We start from the raw sequence: 12,784 nt of genomic DNA on the forward strand, positions 1-12,784 counted from the left end.
AGAAAGAAAAGAGCAAAGCAGGTGTGAGTCAGGAAGAGCCCACCCCTTCCCTGAACTCTAAGCCAGGTTCAGTTAAGTTTTTCTCTGTGACCAACTAGCCCAAGATGGGAGCCAACAGCCAAGGAGAGAAGGAGAAGGAGTTTGGCCTCTTTCTGCAGGAAGAAGTCTCCCCAGAGAGCAGACCTACAGCCACAGGAAAGGACTTGGGGGAAATAGATGACAAGGTTGACTTTTTACCTAACAGGAAACCTCATCTTCATCCTGATGAAGATGAGAGTTTAAAGAACGCCCTTATCCTTGCTTTCTCTTTTCCTGGCTTCCCAGACCAGCCTGCTGTAGAGACGGTGGGTGACAATGAGCAGCTTTAGAAAAGGAGCTATGAGGGGAGGGGGCAAGAGGCAAAATGTTGTAAGGGGGGAAACCCAACACACTTTCCCACACTAGCTTCTCATCTAATCTAATAGGGTGAACCTGGACTGAATTTCATTTCTCCTTTTCCCACTCCATCTTATGGCCAAGATTTAGGGATCTGGCTGAGGAGTGGGAAGCAGAGGTCTCTGCCAGGCCTTGATTCCTTTCTCCGGGGGGCAGATGGCTGATGAGCTCAGACATTTGACCTCTCCAGGAAGGCCCAGGCTCTCACTCCAACCTGCTTTTCAGTTCCTTGTCTGAAGAAGCCACATAAATCCCACCAAGAATTCTCTACTTGTAAGAGCACCTTCCCTAAATTACCGGGCTGTGTGTAGACTACTAAAAGGGGACAGATTCTGGTGTACTGCCTGCCTTGCCCTTCTGGGGTCTTTGTGGGCCCTGGAGTCATCTGGGGAATATCATAAGATCAGAGGTACAGTTGTTCTGTTGGCTCTAAATTCCTTCACTCGAGGGTCAGAGGCTCCATGGTATAAATGCTCAGAGGCACAGAAAAAAAATACCAGCAAAAGGGAGGCTGAGAACCATTGCTGAGCCAAGAAATGACAAGTCAGTAGTAAAGAGCATCCACACACTTCACAGTTGTAAAATGGCTTTATGTTCCGATATGTAAAATAAAATGTCCACGCTATATAACAAAACACTTGAAGTTCCATATCCCCTGTTGGCTATTGTGTCTTCTAATAAAGTTTAATCTGTGGTGTGTGTGTGTTTATATATATATTTATTTATTTATTTATTTATTTATTTATTTATATTTATATATTTATTATTTATTTATATGTTTTATCTAAACCATTCTTAGTTTTTAACATCAAATGTGTAATAAAAATTTAAATAGATGTCTTTCCAAATACCCCCTCCAGCGTTCATTTTATTAAGTTTATTCATTTGTAAAAAGCAAAGCTGAATTTGACATGCGGCCTGCATTTGTGAGAGAGAGAGAGAGAGAGAGAAAGATTTATTTATATAATATATAAATAGCTATTCAGCATGCAAAGAGTTTAGTGATTTCCCAAATTTGATTACAGAGTTCACACCAGCCCCATGGATGGTCTGGTGACGTTCAACACTAAAGAGCTGGGCTGGGGACTCCACGATCCGCCTCATGGAGAATTATCCTTGCTTCTCTGAGCTCCCTGGCTGAATTTACTGGAAGGAATGAATGTTTTCTCAATTCTTGTTTTTATTTCTGTTGGGCTTTCTTGCTCCAGAGGCGAGGATTTTCTGGGAGCAGAACAGGCTCTGCCTGGCAGCAGCTCCAATGTGGTCTTCTGGGGACTTTGCCAGGTGAATTGTGTTTCGTAATTGCCAGTCCTCAGATGCAGATGGTGCCTGAGGGGCTGAGTCTTGTACACCAGAGAGAGTGAGAAACTGCATGTCGGGGGCTCAGGGGAAGGGCTTTGTACCATAAAAGAAAACCTGAATGATGACAGAGATGCTATTGGCTGCATTTTCCCTCCTCTTGAAGGAAAAAAAAATTTTTTAATACCATCAGGTGGCACTTAGCACATGACCTTCTCTGAAAGTCATCCCTCAGTCCTCGGGACTCCAGGGATCGATTTCCAGACCACTGACTGAGCCGTCAGCTCCACTCCCAGAGCGCGCTTTGTGGCTTAGCGGAGCGCGTGTCTCGGGTCGTCTCACAGAATCTCCAGAGGCCAAAAGAGTGGGCCCCCTGTTCCCCAGACAAGATTTCCAGCTTTTCTTGCTAACAGAAGGCCAGGAACTCAAAAGACGTGCACAGAGCCCTCCCACCCCAGCAATGAGAGTCTTCCCCAACCTTCCCTATGAGACAGACCTCACCACCTGGCCCCTGAGTAAATCAAAGATTATATTATCAAAACCTCTAAATAACTCACATGAACTCTCCACTCCCGTCCCAGCCATGCACCTGTCAAGAGACGTGAGATAACAGCGGACCCAGGTCCTGCAGCCCAAATCACTTCTTAGATAATTGTGGTTTTCTTCCTTGTCATGGCCTCAGCTGTATGTCAGAAGGTGGATGCTCTCCAAACGTACGCACGGACACACAGACACACGGACACATACACGCAGGCACACACGCAGACACCCCACCCTTTGAAGTACCTTCCTGTGTTTCTCGGTAGCGCAGGCCACCCACAGAGGGTAACACTGGATCAACATGGTCCTGGGGCTGTCGACAGACAGGGGAGTCATCCGTCAGTCCAGTTGTCTACAGTTCCCATTCCTGAATGATACTGTAAGGAAGCTTCCCGGGACAGGGAGAAGCTCTGAGAGTAGAGGAACTCATTGGCAGCATTCAGGTGTGGAGAGGGAGGCTTCCTCTCGCACACGGCAGGGAGGCCGCGCTCCCTGGGGAAGGAGGCGGTGGGCCCCCGCTCCCGGACCTGAGACTGTGCGAGCTGATTATAGACGCCGAAGTGGGTGTTGCCCGGCGGCTGGGAGCTCTGCGCCGAGATAGTGGGCAGCCGAGGCATCATAGTGGTGGCGGTGAAGTGCGTGGGGAAGGACTGGTAAGGCACAGTCTCCATCGTCTGAACACTGTAGCTTGTGTACGGGGAGACCGACGTCCACATGTTACAGCTCAGGGGGGGTGGGGGCAAGTCGTCCACCCCGGACACCCCGGCAATCTCGGGCCCCGAACCTGAGTACATACAGGCTTCTCTTGGGGTCACCTCACTGCAATAGGAGGGGCTCAGCATCTGTTGGTCGTAGGGAGGGGGAGAACGGAAATAATGATCCTCTCCCACGGCAGGGGGCGCTTCCAGATAGGCTCGCTTGCAGGGTAAGTCCAGATGGCGGGCACTGTCTGCTGGAAGACAAGGAAACCTTCAGGAAGAGCCATATTCCACCAGCCCAGGGCCCGGAACCCTCCTTTTGGATGCTGAGACGGCCCGCCATTGTCATTCAGGCCTTGCCCTTGCCCGTGTGGCCATGGCACCAGCTACAGCTTTTAAAAGGTGGCAGCAGCCAAGAAGTGGTCAGATTATGGACCCTGCTCACAGGCCACGGGGGACACCACATCAGTGGACACCGAGTGATGTGGTTAGCCAGGCGGCGTATAGCTTTCATCCTTTGCCACCCTGACTCTTGGGGATGGGAAGAGGCCTTAATGTGCACTGGCATTCTTAGGCGAGGCCCACCCTGGCCAAGGAAAGTGGAGGCAATTGCCAGGCCAAACTAGGCCCAGAAGCCACATCTGTCTGAATTAGCCAGAAAATTAAAGCCACAATGTTTCTGCCTTAATCCTCAGCTCCCAGGAAGGCCTTAGCAAGCCAAAGCTACTCGCAGGCACGTTCCTGTTGCTTTTAGAAGAGGAAGCAAACCCTGCATGTGTTCAAAGGAGTCCCAGCAGACTGTTATTATGCAGATTCCAACATAACAGTGTTTACAAAATTAAGAAATGGAGCTGATAATAAGTAAAAGGTGACTTGGACTTTTAAGGCTAAGCTGATACTCTCTTTGGGGAAAGATGTCATCAGCTGCCCCAAACCACATATGTGTGTCTTTCGATGTCCTCAACCATGAGAGCTTGACTGTCTGGAGTGGCACATCCTCCCCGGGGACTCAGGGACGACCCAGGCCTGAGAACTTGGCAACAGCCCACTCAACAAACTGAAGGACACTCGTCCAATGGCTTCACTTGGCCTCCCTCCTCTGTTTTCTCTAGGGGTTCATTCTGGGAGCTGTGTGTGTACGCAGGGCAGGGTGGCCTGGGGGTGAGTGGACCTGCACTCACCTCTCCCCTCCGCCCCTCTGGAAGCATCTCCCCTGAAGAGGAGGAAATTGGCCCTCTCTCTTACCCAGCTCTCTCGTTATCCCTCATTCATCCCTCCTCTCTATCTTCTCTCTAAATTCCTCCTTTCTCTCAAGAACATGAAGCTCTTGGACTTGGAAAGTGGCCCAGTCACTCGAGGTCAGGAGTGAGCAAACTTGCTCTGGAAAAGGCCAGATAGTAAATATTTTAGGCTCTGTGGACCGTAACGGAATCTTGCAGCCATTTGACCCTGCTGGTGTCACATGAAAGTGGCTACAGACAGCAGGTAAACAAATGGGTGTGTCTGTGCTCCAATACAATTTATTTGTGGATATTAAAATTTGAAATTCATGTAATTTAACATATCATGAAATAGCCATCCTTTGATTTTTTTTTTCAACTCTTGAAAAAATGTAAAACCATTTTTTATGGCTCACAGGCCAAACGAAACCAGACAACAGTCCAGATTTGGATCAAGGGCCACAGTTTGCTGACCCCTGTTCTAGGTCATTCGTTCTAATAGGACTGGAGCAGAGGGTACGCAGAGCTCTACCAGCTGCTCCCTTGGAGCTAGGTGGAAAGAACATTCTGGATTCTAAGGAAAAGTCCCCAAACTCATTCCCAAGAGAATGTAAGGGGCCCTGAGAGTTCTTCTGGTATAAACAGTAATCATCTATATTATAGATGGAGAAATTGAGACCAGACCCAGTATCAGAGCATAGATGCTCAGGGCTCCTCTCCTTCAAAGAAAAAGAAAACAGTTCTTCTGTCTGGCTTCCCGGCCCCCAATCTACATCCACATAGCTGATTTCCATTCTTAAGACGCCTTTGCAGATCCTGGTATGATGAGGTGGGGAGCCTGTTCTCATGACTCTGGGTCACCCCTGCTTTAGGATTGAGGGTGCTTTGATAAATGACAGCCCCAATCCCCACACCTCTGGACCCTGAGGCTTTGGCCTCCTCCCAGGCTTAAAGACCAAGCCCACCTGACTTTGTGTGATCTGCCCACCCCTCGAAGGCTCTGAAAGCAGTGGCTGTAAGGAGCCCCTGGCACTGGGCAAGGGTAGCAACCGGGGTCCTGGGGACACCAAGGCCATAAGCTGTCTGTGAGGATTCTGAAGGCTGCATTACAATTAAGAATCAACATCCCAGGGGCGCCTGGGTGGCGCAGTCGTTAAAGCGTCTGCCTTCGGCTCAGGGCGTGATCCCGGCGTTCCGGGATCGAGTCCCACATCAGGCTCTTCCGCTGTGAGCCTGCTTCTTCCTCTCCCACTCCCCCTGCTGTGTTCCCTCTCTCGCTGGCTGTCTCTCTGTCACATAAATAAATAAAATCTTTAAAAAAAAAAAAAAAAAAAAAGAATCAACATCCCGGCACTAAGACCGGCCACGGCCGCTAAGCTTCCGGGCCACACGATAACCAGGTGTGCGCGTGTGTGCGTGCGAGCCCACACAGGTGTGCACCGTGCATGTTCGCACGTATGGTGGGGAGTGTAGCAAGAGCTTTACCGCACGTCTGACCCTCTAGGGCTTCCAGACTAGGAGAGAGCTACCTCGTCTTTTCAGGCAGTGATAGAAGAGGCTGGAGTCCCTCTGGGCCGGGAAGGCGTTGAGGGGAAGGTCCTGGGGCTCCGCCGCAGCAAACTGCATGTGAGCCCCATTCTCATACTGGTAGTGCTGGAGCGCCTGGTGGGCACCGTGCAGGGGGCTGACGTCGGGCTTGGCTGAGAGCTGGGTGGAGACGAGCCTCTGCCTCATGATGCTTTTGGAGATCACAGGATACTCTTTGCTGGAGAGGTGGGGAGGGCAGTGACGGGGAGACAGGAGGAGAGTAAAGATACTCTGAGGGTTACCGGGTCTGCACCCCACCCCCAGCCCTGCCCCCGCCCCGCCCCGGGCCAGGCAGCCCCACCTCTGCAGCCGGGCCACACGCAGGTCACTGTCGTCACTGCCCCGGAATCCCTTGGCAAAAGGGTTGTTCTCAATTTTCAGCTGTGTGATCTGTCAGGAGAGGACACACAGAGTCACGGGGGTAGAGGACTGGGCTGGCTGCTGGCCCTCCTCCCCTGTCCCAGACCATTCTGAGCTCCTGGCAGGGTCCTGGGAAGGTGCACACCCCAGCCCTCGGCCACCCTGCACTCCCCATTCACGGCTGGCTCCTTGCTGGCTTCCGTCCATTCTACTCCCTGCGGACCTCCTGATTCTGTCTCCTGTTCTCCTGCCCCACCGGGCTACCTGCGTGCCCCTAACAGCTTCCCACCTGTGTCACCCTGTCCAGTGCATCAGCCACCTCAGCTTCCGAGGGGCCGTACTCAATGCAAATCTGACTGTCACTCTTCTGGCTGAAATCTGCCACAGCCTACGGCCCTTCCTCACGCCCCCAGCCCACCTGGCCAGTCCCTTGCACGATGTGACAAGCTCCCTGAGAAGGGCAGCCTGGGCAGAGGCAGAGAGACAGGGGAGAGTGGCCCATGCAGGGATCCGGAGGCTATTTGGGGGCCGTCAGGCTGGGGAAGGGCTGTGGCGGGGTGGGAGATAGACCCCTCTGGCCACCAGCTGACACGCTCAGTCTCCTGGCCCCCACATAGCTGACCGTGCCCTGAGGCTCCTTTCCCCATTCTTTCCCTTTTTCCTGGCAGGCCCAGAATCTGACCTTTGAATCCCACCAGGGCAAAGAAGGTTATAGAAAGAAATGGCCTAACACTCAAGCCACGAGGCAAGCTCCACACTCTTGGTTCTTACGGTTGCCAACTTTGTCCCCTCCCCATAGTTATTCACACTAGAGATTTAGGGGTCTGGTCTCTCTTCCTGCTCAGCATTTGCTTTCTCACTGCTCTGGGGGACAGTCCAGGTGTCCGAGGCCCCTCCACCTCGAGCATGGGGGCTTCCTTTCCTGTCTCTCTGTGGTGGCACAGAAATGCCAGGCAGGGTCAGTGGTGGGGGCTGGGGGGCGGCTGTACCTTGTGATTCTGGTAGGAGGTCACAGAGATGAAGGAAGTCTCCGGGAACACATGGGTGCAGAAGGCTGTGTTTTTGGAGCCGAAAGCATTGTTCTCATCAGCCTTCACGATGTGCAGCCGTGGCTGGTACTTGTGCATGGAGTTGAGGATGATCTGGAAGAGAAGAGTCTCTTTCTGAGCTCCAGGTCCCCACCCTATTGTCCCTGGTCTGTTACCTGGCCTTGGGCTGGCTGTCATTTTCCTAAAAGCCCAGGTTCCAGGGCCTGATAGTGCGACAGGCCAGAAAGGTGCTAATGCTCCCAAGCGAAGAAGCAGGTCCCTGGGTCCCAGCTCAGCCTCCATGGTCCCTACTCAGCCTTTCTGCTCCAGAACCAATGCCTGGCCCCAAGACCTCAGCACAGCGTAGCAGGTGGAATTCTGAGCTGTAGGCAAAGGTCCAGGGTGTCATTGACCCGCTGTGTGACCTCGGGCAAGTCACTGGACTTCTCTGAGCCTCGGTTTTCATATTTTTGTAAAAGAGGATCCTCATACATAACTAACCTCCCTCGGGTTTCCCCGCTCTAGCTGCGCCTTCACCCTGCTGCTCCCGCTCCCCTCCTGCCTCTCCTCCTCCCCCCACTGCCGTGTGACCTGCCTTTCCTAGAGATGCCTGCGCGGGTATGCAGCATGGGGGAGCAGCTGAGGAAAGTGTCCTGCTCCAACCTTTTTCATCCGTTTCCACATTTGCAGAGGCCTGCTGAAGGGGCTCGGGGAGACCCAGACGCATCCTGCCCTCAGACCTGCTCAAGGCTGCTCACCGCCCAGAGGGAAGCTCCATCATGGGCTTGAGTTCCAGGTAGCAAGGGAAGAGAGAGCAAAGTTCCAGAAATAATGCCAGAGACGGCCAGAGGCCCCACGCACCTATGCGCCCTTGAGGGTGCCTGGGGTTGGGGTGGCGTCGCCACACCCGGCCAGAAGAGCCCAGGACGTTTGTTCCCAGAGCCCTGGGAGAAACACACAGTAGTTGCCGCCCCAAACCTGCTCCATTCGGCCGTGCCCCACGGTAGCGGCTGCATCAGGTGCCGTTAAAATGTATTTTTTATCGTTGACATTTGCCAGACGCCCTCTCCGTTGGAGGCAGGACCAGGAATTTGGGGCATTTTATCAGCACTGCTGCTTTTGTTAACCCTTTGGCTCCTATCCTGGCTGGGCAAGGCTGGCCTGGCCCTCTGGCCCCATTACTCTCTGAGCTCCTTTCTCTCCTTCCTTTCCTTCTAGGAGTGCCCCTTCCTGGGCTAGCCCACCCTTCCCAGTTCCCAGATTAAACCTCTGGGTGACCAGAGTGCCAAAAGAAGGGCCGGAACCAGGCTCTTCCAGGGCAAGCCAGGGCAGAAGCGTTAGTCTGGGAAAAGGTGCCACATTCAGCACAGCCTGGGGACAGAGACAGCCCAGAGGGCAGGCGTGGCTGACAGTAAGGGGCTCAGGAGCTGGGCCGTGGCCTCTGGCCTTCCCTGGGCTCCTCGGTTTGGCTGGGTCACCCCATCCAGCAGGAACCAGCTTTTCTGCCCTCTGCACGGGCTGTGCCCCCCTCAGCCCCCAGAGACAAATCTCTGGACCCTCTCAGGGCAGGTACAGGCACCCCGAACCCCCAGCCATGTCCTGTAACTGGGGACCCACTGCCCAACTTGGAGCCTTCCAGATAAACAAACTCAGAGTGGACATAAGTTCTGCCTTGGGAGGCCTCAATGGACATCCGTTTCCAGGAGGCTGGGGAGAGGGGATGAGTGTTGGGAAACACCTCCCAGTCCCCTTAGGTTACTCTGTCACCCCGCACTGCCCCCAGCTGCAGGAGCCCACAAAGGACACAAGTTCCCAGAAGACCTGGAAACTAAATACCTGGGAGGTGGCCTAGATGCCTCCAGAAGTCCCCAGAGTCCCTCCCACCTCTGGGCCTTTTCACATGCAGTTCCCTTTCCTTGATCTTCCTTTCCCCTTATCTCTCACCTTCTAGGGTTATCATCTCAAGGCCCAACTCTTCCAGGAAGCCTTCCCAGATCACTGGGTCCTGTTGTGAACCCCTGATTCTGAAACTTCCTCCCCACACATTGTCTACTTGGCTGTTGTGTTGCTTCCTAGTGGTTTCCTGTTTCTGCTTGTCTCTTCAATTAAACTGTAAACTCCTCAGAAGAAAAAGAGAAAGGGCCATATCTTTTACTCCTTTTGTACCTCTGGGCTCCTTTACCCCAAGACAGGAACTAGTAAGTGCAAGGCAGGCTTACAGGAGTGGGAAGACCTGGGACATGACCGCAAATTCTGTCCCTTCCTCTCCTACCTTCCTTTGCTCGCTAGAGACAAGGTAGCCTCTAAGGCATTTTCCAGGTCAAAACAAGAGATTAAACCTGCGCACAGACCACCTCTCGGTGAGCACCGGCATGCTGCGGCCCCCCGCACGGGACCAGGCCCTGGCCACTCCGGCTCTCTGAGGGCGGGGAGAACACAGACGGTGGACTGACAGACCTAAGCAGACGCAGGCACCTACGCAGTGAGGGGGACTGTCCCCTAAGGATGCCTTCAGACAGGTCACAGCACCCACGTGCTCCTCTGCCACCTGGGCGTCCTGGGCTGTATCGGTCCGGCCAGAGCCCGGTATCATCAACTCCCTGCTCCTCACGGTCCTCACTTCCAGGTCCAGTCAGCGGCCAAGTCCCGTGACTCCATCCACAAGATCAAAGCCGCCCCATTCCCACTGTCCAGCCCCGATTCAGGCCCCCTCATCTCTCTCTGGGTTTGGGACCACCTCCTCCCTGTCTCCATCTCCATTTTCACCTGCTACACATCAGATCAGGTCACTCCACTGCTTAGAACCTTCCAGTTCATCCAGGAAGATTATCCATTTCCTTTGTATTTCCTCCTCTTTCCTCCCAAGTTCTCCTCTCCCATTCCTGCCAGCATTTAGAGCTCAGTAAATGTCTTATATTCATAATGCCACCTTTGATGGTTTCCTTTTGCCCCTTGGAATAAAGGCCGAACTCCTTGGCCTATCGGACAAGGTCCTCCATTGACTGAGGTGGAGAGATTGCCAAACACACCTTCTAGGGGAGGGACCCAGACTGGCTGGCAGGGAAACCTGGGAAGAGAGAAAGTGCCAGACCTGCAGGGGCAGGGAGGAGCCACTAGGGGGTGCATCCCAGACACAGAGAAGTCAGGAAGGGTCCAGAAGCTTCTGTGGATCTCTGCTCAGCAGCTGCAAGTCTTGAGCAAGCTATTTCCCTCCAGTCATTCAGGTCCCCATCTGTAAAGGGAGGCCTTCGACTAAGAAGTGGTCCCAAACACCCTCCTAACACGGACAGTCTGGAAGCTGGACAGGTGTCTGGAAGAAAGTCCCAGTCATGGAACCAACGCAAATTTCAACTGGCGCCTCAGCCCCAACAGCCCAGGAGAATGTGAAACCAACTCTGTGACTCACACCTGGCTTTACTCGGAAGTTCCTCAGGCGCCACATTAATCTCTTTTGCCAGAGTCTCACATTTATGTTTGTGGCAGAGGATGTTGGGCCAAATGGACCAGCCACGTCAGAAAACCCCACTACATGACTGGTCCCGTCATTGTTTTACAGAAATGGGATTCATTATGTTCTGGCTACAATTCAGAAGCCTGTTCTATTTTAACAACTGTGATAGCGCCAGAGATCCATCTCCCCGGGAGATCGCCCTAGCGTGCTTGGCCAATGAGGTCCAGCTTGATCTGCATTAGAATCACAGCACATTAGGACATGGAGAGGCAGACCACAGAAATCATTCAAGTCCGACCTCCTAATTTACAGATGAGAAACAGGAGGCTTGTAGAGGGAACATGACTTGCCCAAGAACCCACAGCCGGTTGGAGACAGAATCCTGAGAAGATTCCAGATGGCCTCTCAGAGAGCACACCCTGCTCACAACAACATGCTCAGAAATTAATAATAAAGTGTCAACCCCACACTGCAGAGACGAGGATTCACCAGGCCCTAACGTCCATCACAGAACACAGTGTATCTGGATGCTAGCCACCCAAGTGTGACTGATGTCCATTTCGTCATAGATTAAAACCAGATCTTCCCCTGCCTCAGAATTTTACTTTCTAAGACTACCTTCTCCTTCATCCTGCTTATCCTCTCCAGTCCTGCAAAGAGGTAAGGACAGAGACAGGATCTACGGTTTACACAAAAAGAGGAAAAAACGGAGACCCAGAAAGGTAAGTGATTGGCTGAAAGACTATCCAAACTAGACCTGAGTCAGGCCGCCCATCAGCCAACTCCCGAGGCCTTGGCCAGATATGCCTCAGGCCTCACTCCCCCGGCAGCAGCCCAGGGGCCCGGCAAGCTTTCTGCTTTCTCTCACAGACACTGCAGTGTTTACGGAGCGTAGCCTATGTGCCAGGCCCTGTGCGGAGGAGCGTACGCCTGTCGAATAAGTACTCTTTACAACAACCCTATAAAGTAGGCATTATTTGGGGGCGCATTCGGCACAGACGAGGGACTGCGGCTCGGGGAGGTGAAGGCATTTGCCCAACTTCAGCCAGCCAGTGGGAGGCGGAGCTCGAACTGGCTCTAATTCCTGAGCCTGAGCTCTTACGCGTGCCTGGCTGGGGAGCACCAGGCCTGCTCGGGAGTTGTACGGGGCATCTGTATCTCCCAACGCACCCTGCAAGGGCTCAGCACACACAGGGTGCAGCAAATGTGGGAGACAAAGAGGAAAAGAGGGAGATCAATAGCCCTGGGTCCCCACAGACAAGTTGACAGCATAAGCTTTGGAGGAAGGTCAGCCCCTGGCGGAGGACATGACTTCTCTGGCTAAATCCCACCCCCGTCAGTGGGTGCCGTCATTCACTTACTGTTACCAGCACCCACTATGCCAGGCCCAGTGCCAGGCACTAGGGTACAATGGTGATTTAAAACCTCGTGGTTTCCAATCTAGCAGGGAAGTCACACAGTCATCCAAAAACCAGGCAAAAGTAAGTAGTGAGAAAAGGTACTGGAACAAAGACTACATTTATCTTTTTATTTATTTATTAATTTTTAAAGTTTATCAACTTTCTATCTTCTTCTTTTGTTTTACGATTTTTTTTTTTTTATTTGTCAGAGAGAGAGAGCACAAGCAGGGGGAACGGCAGGCAGAGGGAGAAGCAGGCTCTCCGCTGAGCAAGGGGCCTGATGTGGGACTCGATCCCAGGATCCTGGGATCATGACCTGAGCCGAAGGCAGATGCTTGACTGACTGAGCCACCCAGGCGTCCCAAGACTACATTTATAATAGTGATGACCAAGATGAAATACCTAACCGAAAATGTGTAGATCCTGATGAAGAGAAGTTGGAGACACTTTTGAAAGACAAAAAGCAGGCATCAGCAAAGAGAAAGGCGTTCCTATACATCCTCCTTAAGTCAATTTATAATTTCGAGGGTTTGTAATAGAAATACAAATAAGTGTCTTTTTCAATACTATATGCTGATCCAAAGTTCCTATGAAAAAATAGATAAGACGAGCCAAGAAAACTCTGCAAAAGAAGAGCAATGGGGGACCGACCCTGCCAGACACTAAAACCTATCATGGTCTCAACAGCAAAGGCACTGGCACAGGAATAGACACAAATTCATATGGGGATTTAGTTTAGAGAAATAAGGCATCTGAAGCCAGGGGG

The 12,784-nt window shown here is 52.4% G+C and overlaps 1 protein-coding gene across 2 annotated transcripts in view; it reads right to left on the bottom strand.

Moving 5' to 3' along the window:
* Positions 1-1,013: 1,013 nt before the first annotated feature.
* Positions 1,014-12,784, bottom strand: part of TBX4 (T-box transcription factor 4) — a 31,293-nt gene continuing 19,522 nt past the window's right edge. The window contains exons 6-9 of one of the 2 annotated variants that reach the window (XM_026517921.4): positions 7,129-7,281; positions 6,081-6,169; positions 5,722-5,957; positions 1,014-3,223 (exon numbers count right to left, since the gene is read on the bottom strand). In XM_026517921.4, coding sequence (XP_026373706.2) covers positions 2,607-3,223; positions 5,722-5,957; positions 6,081-6,169; positions 7,129-7,281 — 1,095 coding nt within the window. In that variant the 3' untranslated portion in view covers positions 1,014-2,606. Of the gene's footprint in view, positions 3,227-5,721; positions 5,958-6,080; positions 6,170-7,128; positions 7,282-12,784 lie in introns of both variants that reach the window. The other variant, XM_026517920.4, reaches the window with a different exon arrangement.

This window comes from Ursus arctos, unplaced genomic scaffold (assembly GCF_023065955.2).
Source record: "Ursus arctos isolate Adak ecotype North America unplaced genomic scaffold, UrsArc2.0 scaffold_24, whole genome shotgun sequence".
NCBI classification, from domain to species: domain Eukaryota; kingdom Metazoa; phylum Chordata; class Mammalia; order Carnivora; family Ursidae; genus Ursus; species Ursus arctos.